General features: G+C 39.3%; 1 protein-coding gene across 3 annotated transcripts; it reads left to right on the forward strand.

Annotated features, from left to right (window-relative positions):
- Positions 1–614: 614 nt before the first annotated feature.
- lpin1a (lipin 1a) lies at positions 615–20,218 on the forward strand. 3 transcript variants are annotated; one of them, XM_026171607.1, is made up of 24 exons: positions 620–878; positions 3,578–3,778; positions 4,152–4,247; positions 7,634–7,730; positions 7,821–8,046; positions 11,134–11,208; positions 11,420–11,512; positions 11,690–11,804; positions 12,404–12,578; positions 12,683–12,829; positions 12,930–13,023; positions 13,501–13,697; positions 14,008–14,101; positions 14,253–14,322; positions 15,028–15,114; positions 15,481–15,573; positions 15,722–15,786; positions 15,891–16,029; positions 16,278–16,426; positions 16,563–16,649; positions 16,748–16,900; positions 17,155–17,269; positions 17,366–17,469; positions 17,591–20,218. In XM_026171607.1, the coding sequence occupies exons 2-24, from the start codon at positions 3,587–3,589 to the stop codon at positions 17,760–17,762; spliced, it is 2,835 nt and encodes a 944-aa protein (XP_026027392.1). In that variant the 5' UTR covers positions 620–878; positions 3,578–3,586; the 3' UTR covers positions 17,763–20,218. The 3 variants fall into 3 exon arrangements, with proteins under 3 accessions (XP_026027404.1, XP_026027392.1, XP_026027398.1); XM_026171619.1 differs by lacking the exon at positions 11,420–11,512 and having other exon boundaries at positions 615–878; XM_026171613.1 differs by lacking the exon at positions 15,028–15,114 and having other exon boundaries at positions 631–878.
- The last annotated feature ends 442 nt before the right edge of the window (positions 20,219–20,660 follow it).

Consider the following 20,660-nt stretch of genomic DNA (forward strand, 5'->3'; position numbering starts at 1 on the left):
TAATTAATTACCTTTATAGGGGCTTATGATAAGATTTTAAATTACTTTATTAATAAAGTTGTTGCATGTAATTTCTTTTTTTTAAAGAAGTATTAAAGTATAATGCAGGAATTAGAAAGTGTGAACAGTAAACACAAGCAGAGACAAAACAATAATATAGTCATAACTGATTTTTTAAGGGAACTGTTCAGCAAACATTGTGTGGCGTCATCGGTGCTCAGCCAATCGATCAGTCCGAGGTTGCAGCTCTGTGGTGAAGGGAGGAATATTTAATCCACGTGGTGCGTTCCAGAGTAATTTGGAAGTGTAAAGTTCCGAGTTTGCAGTCTTATTTTTCGTCTGGAACGACCCGTCAGCTCTGACTTCCAACCGGAGAAGTCGGAGCAACCCCATTAATATCGAGTTAACAATCCGAGATGTCATAAATTAAACTGTAAAACTTGTAATCTGCACTGTCGTGCTCGCTAAATAAGCCATAGGCGGAGAACTGAGCAGCTTCTGTGCACAAGTGTGTGTTAAAAACAGTAAAAGTATTTCCCAGTAGTATTAGTGGTGCACAAAAGACTGTAGTTTGCTAAGAAGTAAAAACAAATCCTGTTTTTTCCTGTTTTCCAGACGTTAATACTGGAGTGACGTCACTCCCGATTCATGCGTCCGATTTCCAAGGTAACCTGAACGCGGCATACGATTTAAAACGCATATCATCCTCGAGCACAGAAGCCACGATCAGATGTCAACAAAGCTGTAAGAGTGTGAATATTACCGATGATGTTTGTGCTGAGCACTGACACTTAACGCCGTAAACCAGTATAGGACCCTTAGTGGAAAAATCGGAAGGAAGAAATATTCTGGAGGGAAGAGCGACGTCCATAAATAATGTAAGCAAAGACTACATTGCTTCTGTAGCATGCTGTGAGAAACATGTCATGGGGTTTAGGTATTTTTGAAGTACAGGTGTTATATATTGCTTGGGCTGTTTGAATGAAGACAGAGCCCTGATGCAGACTGCAGAGCCTCACCCCGTGTGCAGATGTTTACATGTCGCCACAGAGCCACACTACGACGTAATTATCAATCCCGTACTGATGCAGCTTCTCTTCACATCCTGCATAAGAGAAATATCCACAATATTTGTGACAGTATTTGTTTATATATTTGTATATATGTATAATATATGCATCTATGGTTTTATTTCGTGGTGTGCGTTTTCAGACGGTATAGTGATTTAGTAAAGTGCTGTCTAATATATAGAACCCCCCTCCCTTTTTTGTTTTATTTAGCTATCATTTGTCACAGACAATCATCCCGGTGTGTCTGGCTGCTCCAGTCACATTAAATTGATTTAATTGGATAATCCTTCACATTATCATCTGTCTGTAAATCCCTCAATCTCTCTCTTACCTCTCAGCTATCCTGTCCGTGTTTGCATACTGTCTTTCCTGTGGTGAGAGGCCACTGATGTTTTATGTTTATAAATAAGCCTCAGCACACTATGTCACACACTGTGAATGCAACTCAGCGTTGTTGCTCACTTATCCGAAAAAGAACAGCAGTGACTGAGATCAGGTTCTTGTAGCCTAACTGTTTTGTTTCTTGTGCTGCATGTCCATTTAATGACACATAATGACCCCTTGGCCTTGGGTGGACTCGTGATAGGTTATTACGTAATTGAGGCGCAGTGTGATTGGCTCTTTAACAGAAACGTCCTGGAGGACTGGGCATGGCTTTGGCCGTGTGTGTGTGTGTGTGTGTGTGTGTGTGTGTGTGTGTGTGTGTGTGTGTGTGTGTGTGTGTGAGGGAGAGAAAGAGAGAGAGAGAGAGATTAAAGGAGAGAGAGAGATGTGTTTGCGGGAGATTTCTGTTTACCGTAATGTCAGGTCTGTGGCATGAAAATTGATGGACTCATATTCATGGTGTTGAAATAAATGGACAAGAGGTCCAGGGAGTCAGAGTTGGGTCAAGGGATCAAATAATTATTGCCTATCCCATTTGTAATGCTCGAAATTGCACCATAGAAACTGACATGTTGAAACAAACTACCAAAGGAAAAAGAACATATTTTCTCCCATGAGGTTATATGCAAATTTGTTCATTTGCAAAGTATGTTCGATAGCTATCACTACAGTTTCTATTCCATCCTATTATTTTCTTTCCATGTTAAAAGAAAGAATGTTGAATAAACATTTAGAACACATAGGCTATTAATCATTTTGAATTTGTAGTGCATCAACACCATTTGGCTCAACAATATACAAGTACAGGCTCAAGGTCGTTAAAAAATAGGATTTCATACTTTACCACATTGTATGAAATTTCCATGAACAGCATTATGGGTTACTTTGTACGATATACAGATATCACTGAATTTACCACACTCCTCTGCAGAAGCAGAAAAAAGAAGGAAAGGTGCACAGCGTGTAGTCGTTATTCTAATAACAGTGTTGTGGTGTGTTGTGTTATTATTGTTGTGGCCTGGTTAGACCAAGGGTGTGATGATTGACTTATGTGGCTTTGATGAGCAGTGGAATAAAGCTAGGCCATTAGAACAAAAGATCCCCAATCTGTGATGTTCAATAATTGATGTGTGTTAATGAATCATCCTCATCATCAGCGTTCTTGCACAGTTTGCTGAAGCACGAAGCCATCTGCCGACTGGGCGTGCTGTAATGTTTGTGTATGTGACACTATCTTAGTCAGCACAAGCAGGTGACAGGTGGTTACAATTTTCTTGAATGTGTTTAAACCCATGTTACACGTGGCCTCACCGCCCTTTCGTAACCTTTTCCCGCTCTCCCTCTTGTTTCTGTATGCCTCTCACCAAAAGGGGATTTATATATTTTTAAACATTCTCTCTAAAAATATCTGGTTACAATTAACATTGACTATTACATAGTGGCTACTATTAATAAGCCATCATAGCTGTAGGGCCATTAGGTTGTACATTGCAAAGACAGTACAACAGAAGAAGGCTTATGAAATATCAACTTGTTTATTCATAAAAAATTAATAAGGCTGTTCAGTTCATAACAGATGGGTTGCTGTTCATTTCTCCATTACTCACAACCATAAATCTTGGAGGACACTGGAGGCATTTCCCTGTCTGTGATGCGCTCACAAGAGCATGTTTGCCGTACTAGAGTAATGCCAGACATCCCTGATGGACTGTATATTTGCACTACAGAAAGGAAAATGCGCTGAGTTTATAATGCTGTCTTTTTTGGTGGGGGGTAAACCCACCCCCTCATTCTGTCTTTTTTGAAAAGCACAATGCTCTCATATACCAACTTTGGTCAAACCCACAAACATACCCCGCACTCAGAAGCACCACAAGAATAGAGAAAAGAATGATGAAGCTGTCTTTGCTTGAGGTATCAGCAACCTGCCAGAAACCACTTGAGATTATGCAGTTAGCTGGCATGAGTGGGCACAAACTGGACTCAGTATATCAATAATGTGTCTTAATGTGTAATTATGTAACAAGATGGCCTTGCATTGTGTTTTGACGTTAAAGACATGAAACGTGACTAAAACAGATGAATAATCTCCTATATTTCTTCTCTCACTCTCTATCTCCCAGTTGCAAACCATGAATTATGTGGGTCAGCTGGCGGGGCAGGTGTTTGTGCAGGTCAAGGAGCTGTACAGAGGGCTCAACCCTGCAACACTGTCTGGGTGTATAGATGTCATTGTGGTCCGGCAGCCAGATGGTTCCTTACAGTGCTCTCCGTTTCACGTCCGCTTTGGCAAGATGGGTGTGCTGCGGTCACGTGAGAAAGTGGTGAGATCATAGAGCGCTCTCTAACCTGCACATGTTTAAAATCTATTTTATATTTCACGACAGCTAAATGTAAATTTTAATATATGTAAATTTAATCTGCATTCATTTGTGCAGCGCTATAGTATATTTTTTGAAAAAAAGAAACTAAAACAGTGCATTATAACAGTATATTTAAAACAGGACTACAATCAGTAAAACTCATGAGTCCGTATCTTAATGATAACATTAGGTTATAACAGATTATTATTTATTTTTTATAGCCTAAAGGTACTGCATTGGTCTTCTCAACCTTCCAGTCTGGAGGTTGTCAGGGAATGCTAATGAAGTCTAAGGCATTAGTCTTAATCAATTCTTTTTCTGTTCTGTTCTGCAGGTGGACATAGAAATTAATGGAGAGCCAGTGAGCTTACACATGAAGCTGGGAGAAAATGGAGAGGCTTTCTTTGTTAAAGAGACTGAGAACAAAATGGTGAGTAGTGATTGACAGAGTCATTACTCCTGAATCAGTAAACACACACGAGAATAGCACAGAACATTACTCGCAGATATGAAGGTCATAAAGCCTGAACTAATATACAAGAAGTGCTTGATTTATCACTGTGCTCCAACAGAGCTAAATTATTATTTGCCCTCTTAGGTAGTAGCGATTCTCACTGGTTTTACCACTCGCTGATTAATCTGCAACTACACGTTGTTGTAACTTTAATTGCCAAACTTAAATGTCTTCTCGTCCTGCCCTGACAAGCCCAGAGTAAGAAAAAAGATGTACCTTGACTCACTCGCGGCGTCAGTTTTACCACACAGCTTTAAGGAGTGTAAAATATACTTCAAAATTTCTTAATATTATGAGGTTTTCTATGAATTGAGTACCTTTTTTATTTACACGTGCATATAAAATATCCTAGTGTTGTCATACTTGGGGGAAAAAATCCAAGCATAGACCTTATCAACTTGTTTGTAGATAAGTAGCTAAACATTTTAGCAAAACACTAGGCTCAATAACAAGGCACAACAAGTGCTTCTGTCCTCCTGTGGCATCTTCTTGGCAAACACGAGTTTAGCTTCCCAGAAATAAACCATCATGACAAGCAGAAAGCAGAGACAAACACTGGTCAGTCAGACACTAAACACACAGTCGACAGTCTGTCATTGTCTAACTTTGATATGTGGGTGGAGAAAAAGAAATTTGATAGAAATGAATGACTGATTCATATAGTGTCAATTCATAGCAACATTTGCCTAAAGGTGTTTTGTGTTGTTTTGGACCTGTAACTATGTTATACAGGGTGTTTTCTTACTTCCAACAATTAGCCAGGAGCAGGCAACACTTTGTCATTTTCTTCCCATTTCAGCCAGGGAAACAAAGACATTTGTTTTTCAAGTCTAAAAGCTCTTATGAACATTTACGCAGTACAAAAGTGTCATGCGAGGACAGACAGACATTGACTATTGCCAGTGCCAGACACCAGTTTATTTGCTTCCAGGCAAATGGCAACAGATACAATGTTCAACTGATAAATTGGGGCATCTGTAATAGAAACGGCTCACATTATTCAACCATAGACTTTACCCACTGGTTTGCCTCAATCCCCTGAAGCTGAATTTATCTGTCAGATTTTAGCTTTTCATGTATCTGTAATACGCCGTATTACACAGAAGTATTTGCAGCGCACATGCACATACACGTCACAGGAAACGGCATAATCTGGGAACATTCCCTTCTGTTTTGAAACCTGATTCTGTAACGCGATAGGTAACGTCTCATGGGAGGTAGGAGGGAGTATGGGAGTATTTGAGGTTGAGAGGTACTTCAAGGAAGATCTATTGTAGTAAACAACATCTATCAGCAGTCACAATGTTACTCGTGAAGTGGTGAGTAACCAGGAGCTCGCGCTTTCCCCTGGCCAAGAATGAAAAGGAATATGTTGCAATCTGAGAGGTTCTAATTCCTTTTCCGAAGGATTACGTCCATCTAATGCTGCATCCATTACTTACTGTCCATCTTATAGAGAAGCTATTAATAAATCAATACTATAATACCTCTTTCCACAACAGACAAGAAAATAATGGCTTTTAGTTTCAGTCCCACATAGAGTTATTTGCGAATTCGGTTTGACCATGTTTGTCTTATAGTTTTGGTCTCAACTTGAATCCTTTCCCTTAACTTAACTCTCTCTCCAGAGAGTGGAAAACCACCGGAGACCTATTTATAGGTCTGCCATTTCACACACTGTATAGTCTGTTACACACAGACTGCCCTCGGAAATTACTGAGACATACTGTACATGTCATGAAAGAGGAGCAGTACAAGGACATAAAACCTCTAGCTGGTAATAGCACATTGGTAGCACAGCACGGTGTGTTTGCCACTCACATGAAGAGGTAAAAGAACAAGCATCATGGGAGCTTGCAGACTGTGTCAGTCTAAGTTGTCACATCTCAAGTCCTAATGTACACTCTGTACACTCTTCATCTGTGTTTCTCAAGGTGCAAAGTTTGCAGGGGTTTGTGCATGATCAAATAAATGCACAAAAATTGAGCCCAAAATTCTCATCTTCATGCTACAACATTAGAAATCTTTCAATACCAGTGCTTTAATAAAAGAAACATCTCCGATGATGTAACTTAATGACTTTGTGCCCTAAAGGGTGACACATAAAGAGAATTATTACTCTCTTTATCTTTATGGCATGTGCATTTAACAACCCTTTAATGCAAATATCACAGATGTAAAACCAAAGTGTTGGAAAGATTTTTACTCAGTAATTGAAGTAATCTTATTTATTACATTGCATTTTGCAGCATATAAACAAATCGCTTTATAGTTGATCTTGTGTGGTTTAAGAACTCTATATTTGTGCACAAATGCTCTTTTTCTAAGGAAATTGTGGGAATAACACTTATAGTTCAGTGAGAAACTGAAATATCAACAGACTGGAGTAAAAAAACAAAAACAATTTAAATACTGGAACTGAAACTGGCTTTAGAGCTGATATTTCCCTCTAAGTATAGAGCTCAGAGTAGATCTGTACTCAGTACTATCCCTTTTCCTCTCCAGTCTAAATGAATTGTGCTGTGTTGGACTGTGCAATGACACGTGAACTGCAAGGCATGTGTGAGTCTGCTCTGTTTGGATCATCCCTTTATCATGCCTCCGCCTCCCCCACTCTCTCTCTCTCTCTCTCTCTCTCTCTGTCTCTCTTTATTCTTCTAGCAGCCTCTTGGCAGTGCAACGCTGATGAGCAAATCTCTGTGATTTTGCTAATCTGAGCTCAAATTTTCACCAGATTATTTAGCTGGCTGTTTGGCAGTAGGAATGACCATATCTGTTGTTGCAATATTTCATTTTCTTTTAGAATAGAAAAATCAGCAATCTGCAATATGGACTGCTATGACATTTTGACAGAGAACAAACATATTTGGCCTGGTCATTACCTGCTATACTCAAGGCTTTTTCATCACCCCCAGCTGTAGAGAGGGTGATGGGACCTTAAAATGCTCCACTTTATTCTTGCATCTTGTCCTACATGATTGGATTCTCAATCTATTTTATATTACAACTGTTCAGAGGGCAATTTTTACTTGCTGTTGTGTAATAATTCTTAAAAACTCCAGATATAAATGTCAAAGCTAATGGCTTAAACCAAAGAAGACAATTGCATCATTAAATGTATGAACAAAGAGTTCTCAATAAGGCAATAATAATAATTAAAAAAAACAAAAGTAGAAGCACTTTTCATGTCAGTATCAGCAGCTATTATAGATGCTGCGGTCTACACAAGAGATGGTACAGCAGAAAAGACTTGCGTCAAGTATTGCTAATTTCAGACCTTATCTCACTTTCCCTGGAAACAGGAAGTGGTTCCATCCTACCTGGCAACATCACCAATCATGTCAACAGGGCAGGAGTTAATGAAGTCACATCTAGCCAGGGGCAACTCTCGTCACCATGGTAGGCGCCGTTGGAAACAGCGATGTTAGAATTTGTGACAATTTGCATTTTCTTAAACAGTTTTTTATGATACTCTTTCCCATCATATAGACTCCATCCCATGCGGCCCGCTTCCTGTTCAGAATCTGGGACTGCAGCAAAGTGAAGGAGGGTTAACCAAGAAGAGGAGAAAGAGAAAGAAGAAGGCACGGCCAGAGGGAGGTGGAGGAGGCGCAGGACTGAGGAGAGAGGAAAGTGGAGAAGAGTTCTCAGATGATGAGGACATGTTCACTATTGACCTGAGCTCAGATGAGGAAATGGAGGGGGACAGCAGCAGGTGTGTGTGTGCAAGAGAAAGTCTGAATATGTTTGCGTGTATGAAACAGAGAGGGAGAAAGAAAGAGAGGTTATTATACCTGCCAGCCTGGTATTTAACAGGGGAAAAAAAACATTTGTTGGTTGTCACAGTGTTGTTTGCGAAGCCGATGAACCACTGCCAATAATTCCTTAACTGTGTTAAGTGGAAAACCTGTGTGTGTTTGTGTGTGTGTGCTTACATTTTTCATGCATGGGTATGTGTTTAAGTGGCTGTTTGAACTGTCTAAAAGCTGGGTGTGTATTTATATCATTTAAATCACAGATTACATATATATATATATATATATATTCATATCTGGGCCTATGTCCTCATTTTAGCTTTCACAGCGTTTTAGTAGATAAAGGTGAATGGCTTGGATGTGAATTGAACTGCGATTTGGGGAAGACCTCGAAGGGGCCTGGTGGCGGCTCCCGGGCCAAGCAGATCCCCATGTACTAAATAGAAGTGAAGAAGTTAAAGAATTGAAGAGGGGATGGAGGGTGGGGCACGTAAACAAGAAGGAACTGCTTGTAGAACTGGGGGAACATATATACAGTGGGGCAAAAAAGTATTTAGTCAGCCACCGATTGTGCAAGTTCCCCCACTTAAAATGATGACAGAGGTCAGTAATTTGCACCAGAGGTACACTTCAACTGTGAGAGACAGAATGTGAAAAAAAAATCCATGAATCCACATGGTAGGATTTGTAAAGAATTTATTCATAAATCAGGGTGGAAAATAAGTATTTGGTCAATAACAAAAATACAACTCAATACTTTGTAACATAACCTTTGTTGGCAATAACAGAGGTCAAACGTTTACTATAGGTCTTTACCAGGTTTGCACACACAGTAGCTGCTATTTTGGCCCATTCCTCCATGCAGATCTTCTCGAGAGCAGTGATGTTTTGGGGCTGTCGCCGAGCAACACGGACTTTCAACTCCCGCCACAGATTTTCTATGGGGTTGAGGTCTGGAGACTGGCTAGGCCACTCCAGGACTTTCAAATGCTTCTTACGGAGCCACTCCTTTGTTGCCCGGGCGGTGTGTTTTGGATCATTGTCATGTTGGAAGACCCAGCCTCGTTTCATCTTCAAAGTTCTCACTGATGGAAGGAGGTTTTGGCTCAAAATCTCACGATACATGGCCCCATTCATTCTGTCCTTAACACGGATCAGTCGTCCTGTCCCCTTGGCAGAAAAACAGCCCCATAGCATGATGTTTCCACCCCCATGCTTCACAGTAGGTATGGTGTTCTTGGGATGCAACTCAGTATTCTTCTTCCTCCAAACACGACGAGTTGAGTTTATACCAAAAAGTTCTACTTTGGTTTCATCTGACCACATGGCATTCTCCCAATCCTCTGCTGTATCATCCATGTGCTCTCTGGCAAACTTCAGACGGGCCTGGACCTGCACTGGCTTCAGCAGCGGAACACGTCTGGCACTGCGGGATTTGATTCCCTGCCGTTGTAGTGTGTTACTGATGGTGACCTTTGTTACTTTGGTCCCAGCTCTCTGCAGGTCATTCACCAGGTCCCCCCGTGTGGTTCTGGGATCTTTGCTCACCGTTCTCATGATCATTTTGACCCCACGGGATGAGATCTTGCGTGGAGCCCCAGATCGAGGGAGATTATCAGTGGTCTTGTATGTCTTCCATTTTCTGATGATTGCTCCCACAGTTGATTTTTTCACACCAAGCTGCTTGCCTATTGTAGATTCACTCTTCCCAGTCTGGTGCAGGTCTACAATACTTTTCCTGGTGTCCTTCGAAAGCTCTTTGGTCTTGGCCATGGCGGAGTTTGGAGTCTGACTGTTTGAGGCTGTGGACAGGTGTCTTTCATACAGATGATGAGTTCAAACAGGTGCCATTCATACAGGTAACGAGTGGGGGACAGAAAAGCTTCTTACAGAAGACGTTACAGGTCTGTGAGAGCCAGAGATTTTCCTTGTTTGAGGTGACCAAATACTTATTTTCCACCCTAATTTACGAATAAATTCTTTACAAATCCTACCATGTGAATTCATGGATTTTTTTTTTCACATTCTGTCTCTCACAGTTGAAGTGTACCTCTGGTGCAAATTACTGACCTCTGTCATCATTTTAAGTGGGGGAACTTGCACAATCGGTGGCTGACTAAATACTTTTTTGCCCCACTGTAGATAAGAATCGGAAGGAGCATGTTTGGAGGTGTGGTCCCGCTCCTGAAATTCCAATACTTTATCTCCAATTAAAATATGTGTTGAAAAAGTACTTAATGAGAGAAGAATATAACACTGAAAACTTTAGAACACGTGCTTCATGAGGACTGCTGTGTCGGTGTAGTTTGATCAGATTTGAATGGCAATAACAAACAGCCCACCTGCTTTCAACAGATTCATATTCAAACATTGCTAGATTTTAATTTGTCTAAGCAAGTCCTGCACAGCTCAAAACAGTGAGAAGGCATCAGAAAAATCAATGTGGTGTGTTTATGTTGAAAACCAGGATCAATTTTCTCTCTAACCGGTGTTAAATGGAATTAAGGTTAGTTTCTGTTCAATAAATAAATAATTTTCTTAAGTGTTTAAAGAGAAGCAGTTTTATGTGTGTGTGCAGGTTTGTGCATGTTTGTGTTCATGTGTGAAGCCCTCTTGGAAACCAGCTCTGCTTGTTGGACTTGCTCCAAGGATTTGTCCGTTTCCCACAGCGCGCACTGTCTCTTTGAAAGAATGGCTCACGGGGTCATCCTTACTGGAGGCATTCCAAGCCTTTTTTAGGAAGTTTGCCACATGATCCTGAAACCCTTAAAGACAAGCAAAAAAAGTGTGTGTGCTTCAAGTCATTCTCTAAATTGTACTTAATGAGTGTATTTCCTTGGCTGGTTTATGATATGCGGTCACAGTCAAACAGCCCACGACATTTCAATTTTCAACAAATAAAAAGACCATACCATAGTTTCTTGGCTGTGATACGACTTGCATCGACGCACTGTTTACATAGTAAATACCAGTGTCTGCACTAATGATGAAATAAAATGGTTGTGCACATGACTGACATCTCACTGGATGTGTGTATTTGTGATCAGACCTGTGTATGGTGATCAGGGATTGACTGCCAATGCCCACATTCTCCCCAGCACTGACTGGACTCATTCACAGAGGTATTTGGATGTAAGTGTGTGTCTGTCACACTGACAGACACACACTTGAACTCTTTAATAAACTCTTCTCATGAAATAGCATATTGCACATTTTAATATGTTTTTTTTGTCCTCATGATAATTAGATGGAATCACAATTCACTGTCTTTCATTCTCTCTTTTCTTCCCTTCTCTTTTTTTGTGTTCTTTTTGTCTTTTATTCTTTCTGTAGTAAATTGATTAAGAAGACTCTGTCCATTCCTCAGCCCTGTGGTCTATCCATCTCCTGTCCTCAGCAGTCCTCTCACTTCTCTTCTCCTACTAGGTATCACCTTAGATTCCACCCTCTCTGAACACTAAATATGAAATAATGCACTAATTTTAGTGCATTATTTATGCAATAAAAATTTGCACAAAGAATGATACATTTTGTAACTTTGTAACTTTGAAACTGTGAAGTACCAGACAATCCAAAACAAATGTTTGACTTTAACTTTTCCAGTAGCCCAGACGATTCGCAGTCATCAACACCAAAGAGTGACTCAGAGCTAACAAATCCATCTAAGGACAACCCTGAGATGCTATGGACCTGGGGGGAGTTACCACAGGCTGCCCAGGTACATAACCACACATGGCATCACATGAATTGAGTCTGTTGGCTTTGCCTTTTGGGGATGGCAGCATTAAATCAACTGCATGGTCATAAAATACAATATATACATATAACTGCATGTTGTAGCTGTTTACTGTGTTAAGGTGTGAAGGTAAAATAAAGTGTGCAAACAATGAAAACTGTCCACCGCACCCATTATTAGCACTTCTCGTGCTGCTTTTTTTGTTTTTTCATGCTTCTCGCCTTTGGGTTGTGCTCCACAGTTGCTCCCTTTACTACTCACGCTGATCCACTTTGTGTATCAGTCGACACACAGCTTCATCAACATTAGGCTGCACACTGTTAGTTTCTTGGAGGACTACACTAAAGTATGTCTGCATAGGTTGCACACCCAAAGTCAAACAAATGGACACAAATGTGCTGATTCTGAACTGATTCCACCTGCTGATCAGAACCAACAAAGCCATATCTATTTTATAAGTAATGTTAAGACTTCAGCCTGTATGAGTGGAGAAAATGAAACATGACTAAGGGGTGGGGTTAATAAAATGTATGTAAGAAAGCAAATATTGTCTGAACTGACTGTCTGTTTTTCTTTTACAGCCATCTTTCCTGACCGCCCACCAGAAGCAGGATTCTGCCGCTGTTGTCTCCATACCGGTGTCTTCTAGCACTCACTTCCGAGCCATCAGTGACATGGGAACTCTGTGCAGTCCAGTGCCACCACTGGACAAAGACACAGAGGAAAACAGAAATGGACACATTGTCAGAGAACAAGGTAGAATAAAACTTTGCACTGAATGTACAAATATCTAAAAGCAGGATAAATTTGCACAGCGTCACATTAAAATGCTTTGAGAAATGCTGTGTTTTTTCCTTTAGAGAGAGAAGTGAAAAGTGTTGGGCCGTCATGTGTACAGATGGAGAGTTTGACAACATGCTCAGTGTCTCAAAGAATTCTTCCTGATCATTTGGAAGATAGCAGGAATAGTCCCATCAAAAGGACCGATTCACCGTCCAAGAGGAAAGGTACTGTTTGAGTTTTCTGCTCGTAAACAATGGATATCTTGATCTCAGTGTGTCTAAATTTCTGTTTCCTCTTTTATGCACTGATAAATGTCTCTTCTAGAAAAGAGAAGTCAACACCTGGGTGCTGATGGTATTTACCTGGATGACATTACAGAACTGGAGCCTGAAGTAGCTGCTCTTTACTTTCCTAAAACGTACGTACAGCATGTGTTGTAGCACCCTCTGGTGGCCATATTAGGGATCACAGTATTTCTTTCCACTGACACACAGAGCACAGAATACTTTATGGATGATTTTTGTATAACATTAGGTTTTTTTTTTTCAATAACTAAGCACTTGCTTCACTGTAAGTGCTTATAATAGCAGATTATTTGAACTTGATAGCATGAAGAAGATTAATGAGGTAGCTAGGTTACGAGAAAGAAGGAGACCTTCTTTCAGTTGTATTTTTGTCACCACATGGTAACAGCCATTGAACTTCTTTATAACTAAGAGAAGACAGATATTCCTCCTCTCAAGGTCTTCGAAAACTCCAATTTCCAAAACTGAATTTAGCCTTGAAGAACTTGAAGTGTACTAAATACATTTTAGACCATTGTTTACATAGTATATGGCATGATAGTATGAAGAATTACTGTGTGATCCATGTGTGTGTATTTTTCCCTCCACAGTGACGGAGGCAGCAGCTCGATGAAGGGGGACACTGAGATGATGGTGGGTGTGCGGAGCGCTAACCAATCCCCACAGTCAGTCGGCAGCAGCGGGGTGGACAGTGGCGTGGACAGTTTGGTGGATCAAGTGTGTGATCTACCTCATGTTGCTATCTCTTTGTGTGGAGGACTCACTGATAACAGGGAGATTACAAAAGGTGGGACAGGGAATGATGATGTTGGATAATAATAGTGAAATAATGTGCATGAAATATTTGCAGTTGTCGAGATAAAGCTTATATGAAAGAAATTAAAAACAACATATTATATTTTTTAATTTGAAAACTTTAACAATATTCATAAATAATGTTGCAGGTCTGTTCGCGTTTTACATATTTTAAACAGAAATGAATTGATTTTTAAGATTTCACACAGTTAGATAAAAATAAGTTATTATATGAAAAAACTATCTTATCAATCAGATCTTTTTTTCTCATTTGTTCTTGCCTCTGTCTGTTCCTGCTACAGAGCAATTCATGGAGAAGGCTGTTTCCTACCAACAGTTCTCTGAAAACCCTTCTATTATTGATGACCCTAACCTTGTGGTCAAGATAGGAAGCAAGTATGTACTTCTACTGCTCTTTATTTGAACTGAGCGTCTGACATATACAAGCTTTTTTTTTTTTTTTTGCAAATATGTAAGCTATCCTTTGCCAGTAGATGTCTTTAAGAATGAACGGGTGCATAATAGCTTCCTCTGTCACCTGTTGTAGGTACTACAACTGGAACACAGCTGCTCCTGTCATGCTGGCCATGCAGGTCTACCAGAAACCACTGCCACAGGTAAGACCACCACAGTGATACACAAGTATTTACTCCTGATTCTTTCCATTCGACATGAATGCCACAAATTCTGCCCTCTCAAAAACTGTGAAGACGGACCTTTACGTTTTGTTGTATTTAATCAATAAAATGTGTAAATGAAGAGTTTTGTTTTTTGTCTGAAACAATGTGTAAAGCCACATTTTGCTTTGATGAATATACATTACTTTGGCTACTATCTACTGTTGTATTCAATATTGTTATTTGTTATATGGTGTGTTTGTTGTGTTGCAATGTTATGGACCACCTTTACTCCAGAGCATTTCTGGCATTTTACAATTTATCCTTAATCTGTTTTTTTTTCCCACTCTGGTTCACTATTGTTGTTTGCCAGCCACCTCTCATTAATACAACAAAATAACACCAACTGAAATGTGTTCACACTCATTCCTTGTTTCAATAATCAATATTTCAAAACTAAGTGAAGATTTAAATGTTTTCACTTTATCCCAAGTGAACAAAACTTACATGCTACCGATCAAAATTACTCGACACATGGGAGAGCTTATAGCATATTTGCCAGTCCTATATCACAGTGAACTGTTGTGGTAAATTCATTGACCTAACACTTGATTAATGTCATGTCTTTGTCCCCCTTCTTATTTTTCCCTTTTATTTAAATCCATTCTTTCTTTCACCATCCACCCGATGTTTATATTTACCAAGTGTTGGTGTTTGAGTTATGTGTTTTCTGCTTTTGGCTTCTTCTCATACTGCCTCCCTGGTCTGTTTGGCTCCAGTCCTACCCAGCCTGTATGATGTTTTCTGGCTTTGCTTATGTGTTGGTCGGGGCATGACTTTATCTGCCTGCTTTGTTGCTTTATCATTGTTACCCTTTCCGTCAGCCTCTCTTTTTCCCCATATTTTCACTTGAGTCCAACCATGAACATCATCTTCCTTTTCATTTAATCTAGCATCTGCTATTTTTCTATTTGCATGTCTTATTGTTTTCAATTCTAATTGTTTCACATGCAAGTTAGCAGGAGTTTAGTGTGGTTTGTCATATTTTACTTTGCCTTTTAGATTTTCTTTTTGTGCTTTCTTGTGCTCTCTCTTTTTTGTCAGCTTTAAGTTACATTTTCGGTCAGTTTTGAGTTGTATATGCATGATTGTCTCCAGGCATCGGTGGAGAACATTATGAAGGACAAGATGCCAAAGAAAGGAGGACGCTGGTGGTTCTCATGGAGAAGCAGGAACAATGACTATAAGTCAGTAAGTGCACAGATAGATATGCAGATGATGAACTTGTTTATCTACGATTCACCGTATCATTTACTGGACATTAGGAAGAACGGGGAAAGGATTAGTCAAATTTCTTCCTTGGGTCATACATGTGACCTTTGACCTTTTTGTTCCTCAGGAATCAGTGACAGAAGCAGCTGGAGACCAAGACGAGACTTCCATAACAATGGCCCCAGTAAACAGGTAACGTTAGATTTAAAACTGTGTATTTTTCTCTCCGCACCTATTGACATATTTTTTCCTACTTGTTTAATCTTATATGAGCATTTTTGTCTTGTATAATTCAGGCTGAAGGATGAATCATCCTCAAGTGATGAAGACCACAAATCATCCAGTCAGATATCAGGAGTCTTTCAGTCAGAGCCCCTTGAGAGTTCTGGTGGCATTTGTTACAAGAAGACTCTTCGGCTCACGTCAGAGCAACTGGTACAGTGTTTGTTTCTACACTTGCTTTTATTGACATCAACAGGAATACAAATTACCTTATTTAAGATATTTTGCTCATGTGGTTCACTACATATAGAAGAATCTGTACAGTAACAAACAATAATACACTGTCTTTAATAAGACCATCTGAAAGTTTAAATTACTTAGCAGTCGAGGCAAAGTGAAAATAGAAATACGTCCAAAACCTCAAGAAAACTTCTCAACCTTCCTCATCTGTGTGTTTACAGGCTAGCCTGCAGCTAAGGGAGGGTCCTAATGAAGTGGTGTTCAGTGTGACCACTCAGTATCAAGGCACGTGCCGATGTCATGGCACAATCTATCTTTGGAGCTGGGATGACAAGATAGTCATCTCCGATATAGATGGAACCATTACAAGGTGTGAAATAACACTTAGTGGCCTACATCCTGTTCAGTTCTATCATATTACCAGCAGGAGTCAGACTTTACACAGTTTTTGGGTTCAAAGGGACAGCTTTATTCTGTGATGTTGTCTGTCTTACATTACGCTGTAGATCAGACACTCTGGGCCACATCCTCCCTACGCTGGGTAAAGACTGGACACACCAGGGTATCGCACGGCTCTACCACAGAGTCAGCCTGTGAGTGCTGCTTATTGTCCTCCAGCTAAAATACAGTATGTTGGGGTGAAGCACAATGCTATGTTTCTGTCTCTCATATTTTCTTTTGTTTGTTACAGAAATGGATATAAATTCATGTACTGTTCTGCAAGGGCCATTGGCATGGCTGACATGACAAGAGGTTACCTCCACTGGGTCAATGAAAGGGGAACCATGCTGCCAATGGGCCCAGTGCTGCTCAGCCCAAGCAGTCTTTTTTCTGCCTTGCACAGGTCAGATATAGAGCAAGGGGTAGAAAAATTCTACTCTAGATTATTTTTGGCCATTAACACAAAACCTAAAATATTTAGTTGCAGGTAATAATAGGTAACCTTTATTGTTTTTGCATATTTAAACTACGGCAAAAGTATTTACTCTGGCAAGTTAGTGGTTATTACTTAGATGTACCCTTTGAAAAAAGTTAGCTGAGGCAGATTTACAATGAGGACAAAAAAAAAAAGAATGTTCAACATTATGTTGTGTTTAGGGAGGTGATTGAGAAGAAGCCCGAGAAGTTTAAGATCGAGTGTCTCACAGACATCAAGCACCTTTTCTACCCAAACACTGAACCATTCTACGCTGCTTTTGGCAACAGAGCTACGGTGAGAATACTGCGCTGACATCCGCAGTGTGGATTACTCGCTCGTATTTTGGCCTCAGTGATTTTTAAAGCATGCTGGTTGTTTGTGTTATTTCAGGATGTTTATTCCTATAAGGAGGTGGGCGTTCCACTTAACAGGATTTTCACTGTCAATCCTAAGGGGGAGCTGGTGCAGGAGCATGCCAAAACAAATATTTCCTCGTAAGCTATATGCCTAGTTGCTTTTTGATTTTTATCAGTCTCGTGTGCATGGCCATGTTTTGATGTCTGCATTCTGCCTTCTAACAGGAAAAATGACAAAAGTCTTGTGTTTCTTTCTCAGCTATGGCCGTTTGTGTGATATGGTGGATCATGTCTTTCCGGTCTTTATGCAAGGTGAGGAAGCAGACTTCCCTCACTCTGATGATTTTGACCAATGCAATTACTGGAACAAAGTACTTCCTGAAGGCACTATTGAGGGAGAGGAAGACCCACAGCCAGCCAAGATGAGCTGAAGAAACTGCTGAATCTAGCATGAAGCAGCTTTAGCATAAATGTGAAGATGAATGAAGCCATCAAGCTTTTCCTAATATGGTAAATCAAGATGGCTCCTTAACTCACAGGTGATACTTAAAAAAATAACTGAGTACCAATTCAAAGGAAATGAATGTTTTTTTCTACAGTAAACACAAAGAAACAAGCTGTGCTAACATTTAGGAGTGATAACGAAAGTAGTCAGGGAGACGGAGATAAAAGCAGAGGACTAAAAATGGCAACCTTAGGATCAATTGCTAATGAGACTGCTGAGTGAAAAACAAAGCAAGAAAAGAGATTTAAAAAACAAACAAACAAAAAAAGCAAAACCAAAATAATTCTGTGATGAAATTCAGCAGCTGGTTGGGAATTAAACTAACTCACATTTGCAAGTGTTCTGACTCTAATGCATACACATAGTAAACCTTGCAAACAGCATGAGTATAATATTTCTTTAGATTTTTTGTTATGCTACAAAATGTTTCTCAAAACATGTTTGTTGGTTCTCTAAAGGCACCAAGACAGAACTAACTGATTCCTTCGACTGGTTACCATTCTTGCCTTTAACCTACACCCATCATGTATATTCCAAAGGATAACAATTAGTAAATCAACTATTTCAACTATTGCCTAAATAGCAGACAATAAAACATAAATTGCCAATTTAGTTCAGCTTTTGAAATGCTAGATGGGCCCTTTGCTGCGGTTTCTGTTCTGCTCGTAGCATGCAGTATTAGTTGTACTTAAACTACAACTTTAAATAAGATTCTACCTAGCTATGTGGCTAAAGGTTGTCTTCTGACCTCAAGTACAGTGGACATTTTGCACCAGAAAATGCAGACTATATATGGTAAAACCATCCAGAGCATGCAAAAATAGCACAAATAGGGTATGCAAAAATCTCCTGTGCCAAACTCCTTTGCAAAGTAAAGCTAAGCGTGTGGTCTTTTGACCGTGCTACTGTGAAACATGTGGCCATGGCACATATTATAGTCTTCAGTGACTATATTCAAGACAAGTGCAAGACAATGCAATGAAATTCTGTCTGTTTCTATCTATTGTTTTTAAATGTACAAAAAAGGACATTCTGTGATATCGTACAATGTAATATACAAATCTCTCTACTCATTCGAATAACTAATGCCCATCAATGCAATTGCTTCATAAGCTAATTTAACACTAAGTATATTTTCAGTTTTGTAATGCAATATGATATATTGCACAGGTTAGTGTACTTCATGTAAAGCGCTTATCTGTCCTGCAGAGGGAAAGTAAAGGAAGAGTATTCAGATTCTGTAAAGTTTTTGTATGAAACATGCCTATTTTTTGTAGTTTGTACATACGGGGTTTTTTTGTCTGTTATCAGACGTTTGTATTTTCATCACTTATCTAATAACATCCACTAAACAACTTTTATGCCTAATGTAAACCTCTCTTTTAATTTATATTACTTAAAATGGGAAAACCACTGCGTATGGTGTTAACATAATTTTTGTGACCGTACTATGATACAAGTTCTTGTGAATCAGTATATTGTCTAAAATACCTTGATGCTGGTGCTCATTCAAATATTCACACCCATTTTAAGGCCTCAAGGCAAATCTCTTTTTAAGTCAACTAAGAGGTGCCATTTTCATCACGCAACCACTGAAGCAATAAATCAACACCCAGTTGTTTTAGTGCTGCCTGTGGTTTGAGGCGTTAATGGCAACCAAGATAAAACCTCAGCTGTTTACAAAAAGAGATATGTTTCCACTGCCTAACTGGTTTTAAATCGCATAAAGATTTATTCCCAGAGTACTTCATTAGATTTTTAGTTTGAAATTAACAAGTATATTTTTAGTACACAAGTATTTGTTCATGTGTTTTGTACTGAAATACCAGAATGCCAGAAACAAATCTGACTGATTGTGATTCACCTGGTTATACTGTCACTGTTTGTACATATAACAGATACTCTGTGTGTTGTGATTAACTTAAAAGAAAGTCAGGAATTTATTTTTCATTTAATGAAAAACTGTCTTTGGGAAGTCCAGTGTAATTTGTGCCAGAGGAAAAAGATGCTCAGAACGCATGCTCTTAAGTAATGACTGTTGTGTTGTCGCCTGATCTTTTGAGGAGGCATGTTGCTCTGAAAAAGAAGAAAAAAAGGAGATGAGATCATTGTGTCAAAATTCAAATTTTGCTTTCAGCATTTTTAAAGAAAATCCCATTTGGTGATTGCTAATTTCTTTCTGTGAAAGATTCATTCAAACTGTTGACTAGTTTTCACTCTGACTCTGTGTTGATTTAGATGATTACTTTGCTGCTTCCCATGTAAATGTTATGTTTTTGGCTCTAAGCAACAGGCCACCGTTATCCAGTGCAAACCATTGTTAACATTGTAATTCAATCTGTACAATGGACACATCTTTAATAAACTTAAAGTTAATATTGATTTTGTGTTACACTTTTTTGACTCTGCATGCAGTGCTTGATTGTTTTCTTGCGTAAGTTCCTAATTCTTCCTTTAACCTCAGAAATTTGCCTATAGGCTCCTCATAATGCTTTCTTTAAATTTGTACTTTTTCTTTTATTGAACTGTTTTTGGTTCTATATTATAATATACTAATTTTGAGAGGCAGAGCTCATGAGTGTGCTGCAGTAAAATAAAAGTTATTCTACCACAGACGGGAAGTGTTTAATCTTGGTAGTTTTGTTATTAAACCGCATCTGTTTTATATTTTAAAATTCAATCCAGCCAATCGTTTCTTCCTTACCAGTTTATCACTTTAAAACTTTGTCTTTCCCAAACTTCTGCTGTTCAATTTGATTTTTTTTTTCCATCTAGCACAACACCAAACAGCATATAGCTAAACAGGAAATCAGCTCTTTCTGTG

This window comes from Astatotilapia calliptera, chromosome 1 (genome assembly GCF_900246225.1).
Source record: "Astatotilapia calliptera chromosome 1, fAstCal1.2, whole genome shotgun sequence".
In the NCBI taxonomy this organism is placed as follows: domain Eukaryota; kingdom Metazoa; phylum Chordata; class Actinopteri; order Cichliformes; family Cichlidae; genus Astatotilapia; species Astatotilapia calliptera.

Bases quoted from the DNA above. Each gene is read 5' to 3' on its own strand.
- lpin1a (XM_026171607.1), top strand. From the start codon at position 3,587: ATGAATTATGTGGGTCAGCTGGCGGGGCAGGTGTTTGTGCAGGTCAAG. The intron at 3,779-4,151 runs GTGAGATCATAG...TCTGTTCTGCAG, and splicing joins TGCGGTCACGTGAGAAAGTG to GTGGACATAGAAATTAATGG. The intron at 12,579-12,682 runs GTAGAATAAAAC...TTTTTCCTTTAG, and splicing joins ACACATTGTCAGAGAACAAG to AGAGAGAAGTGAAAAGTGTT.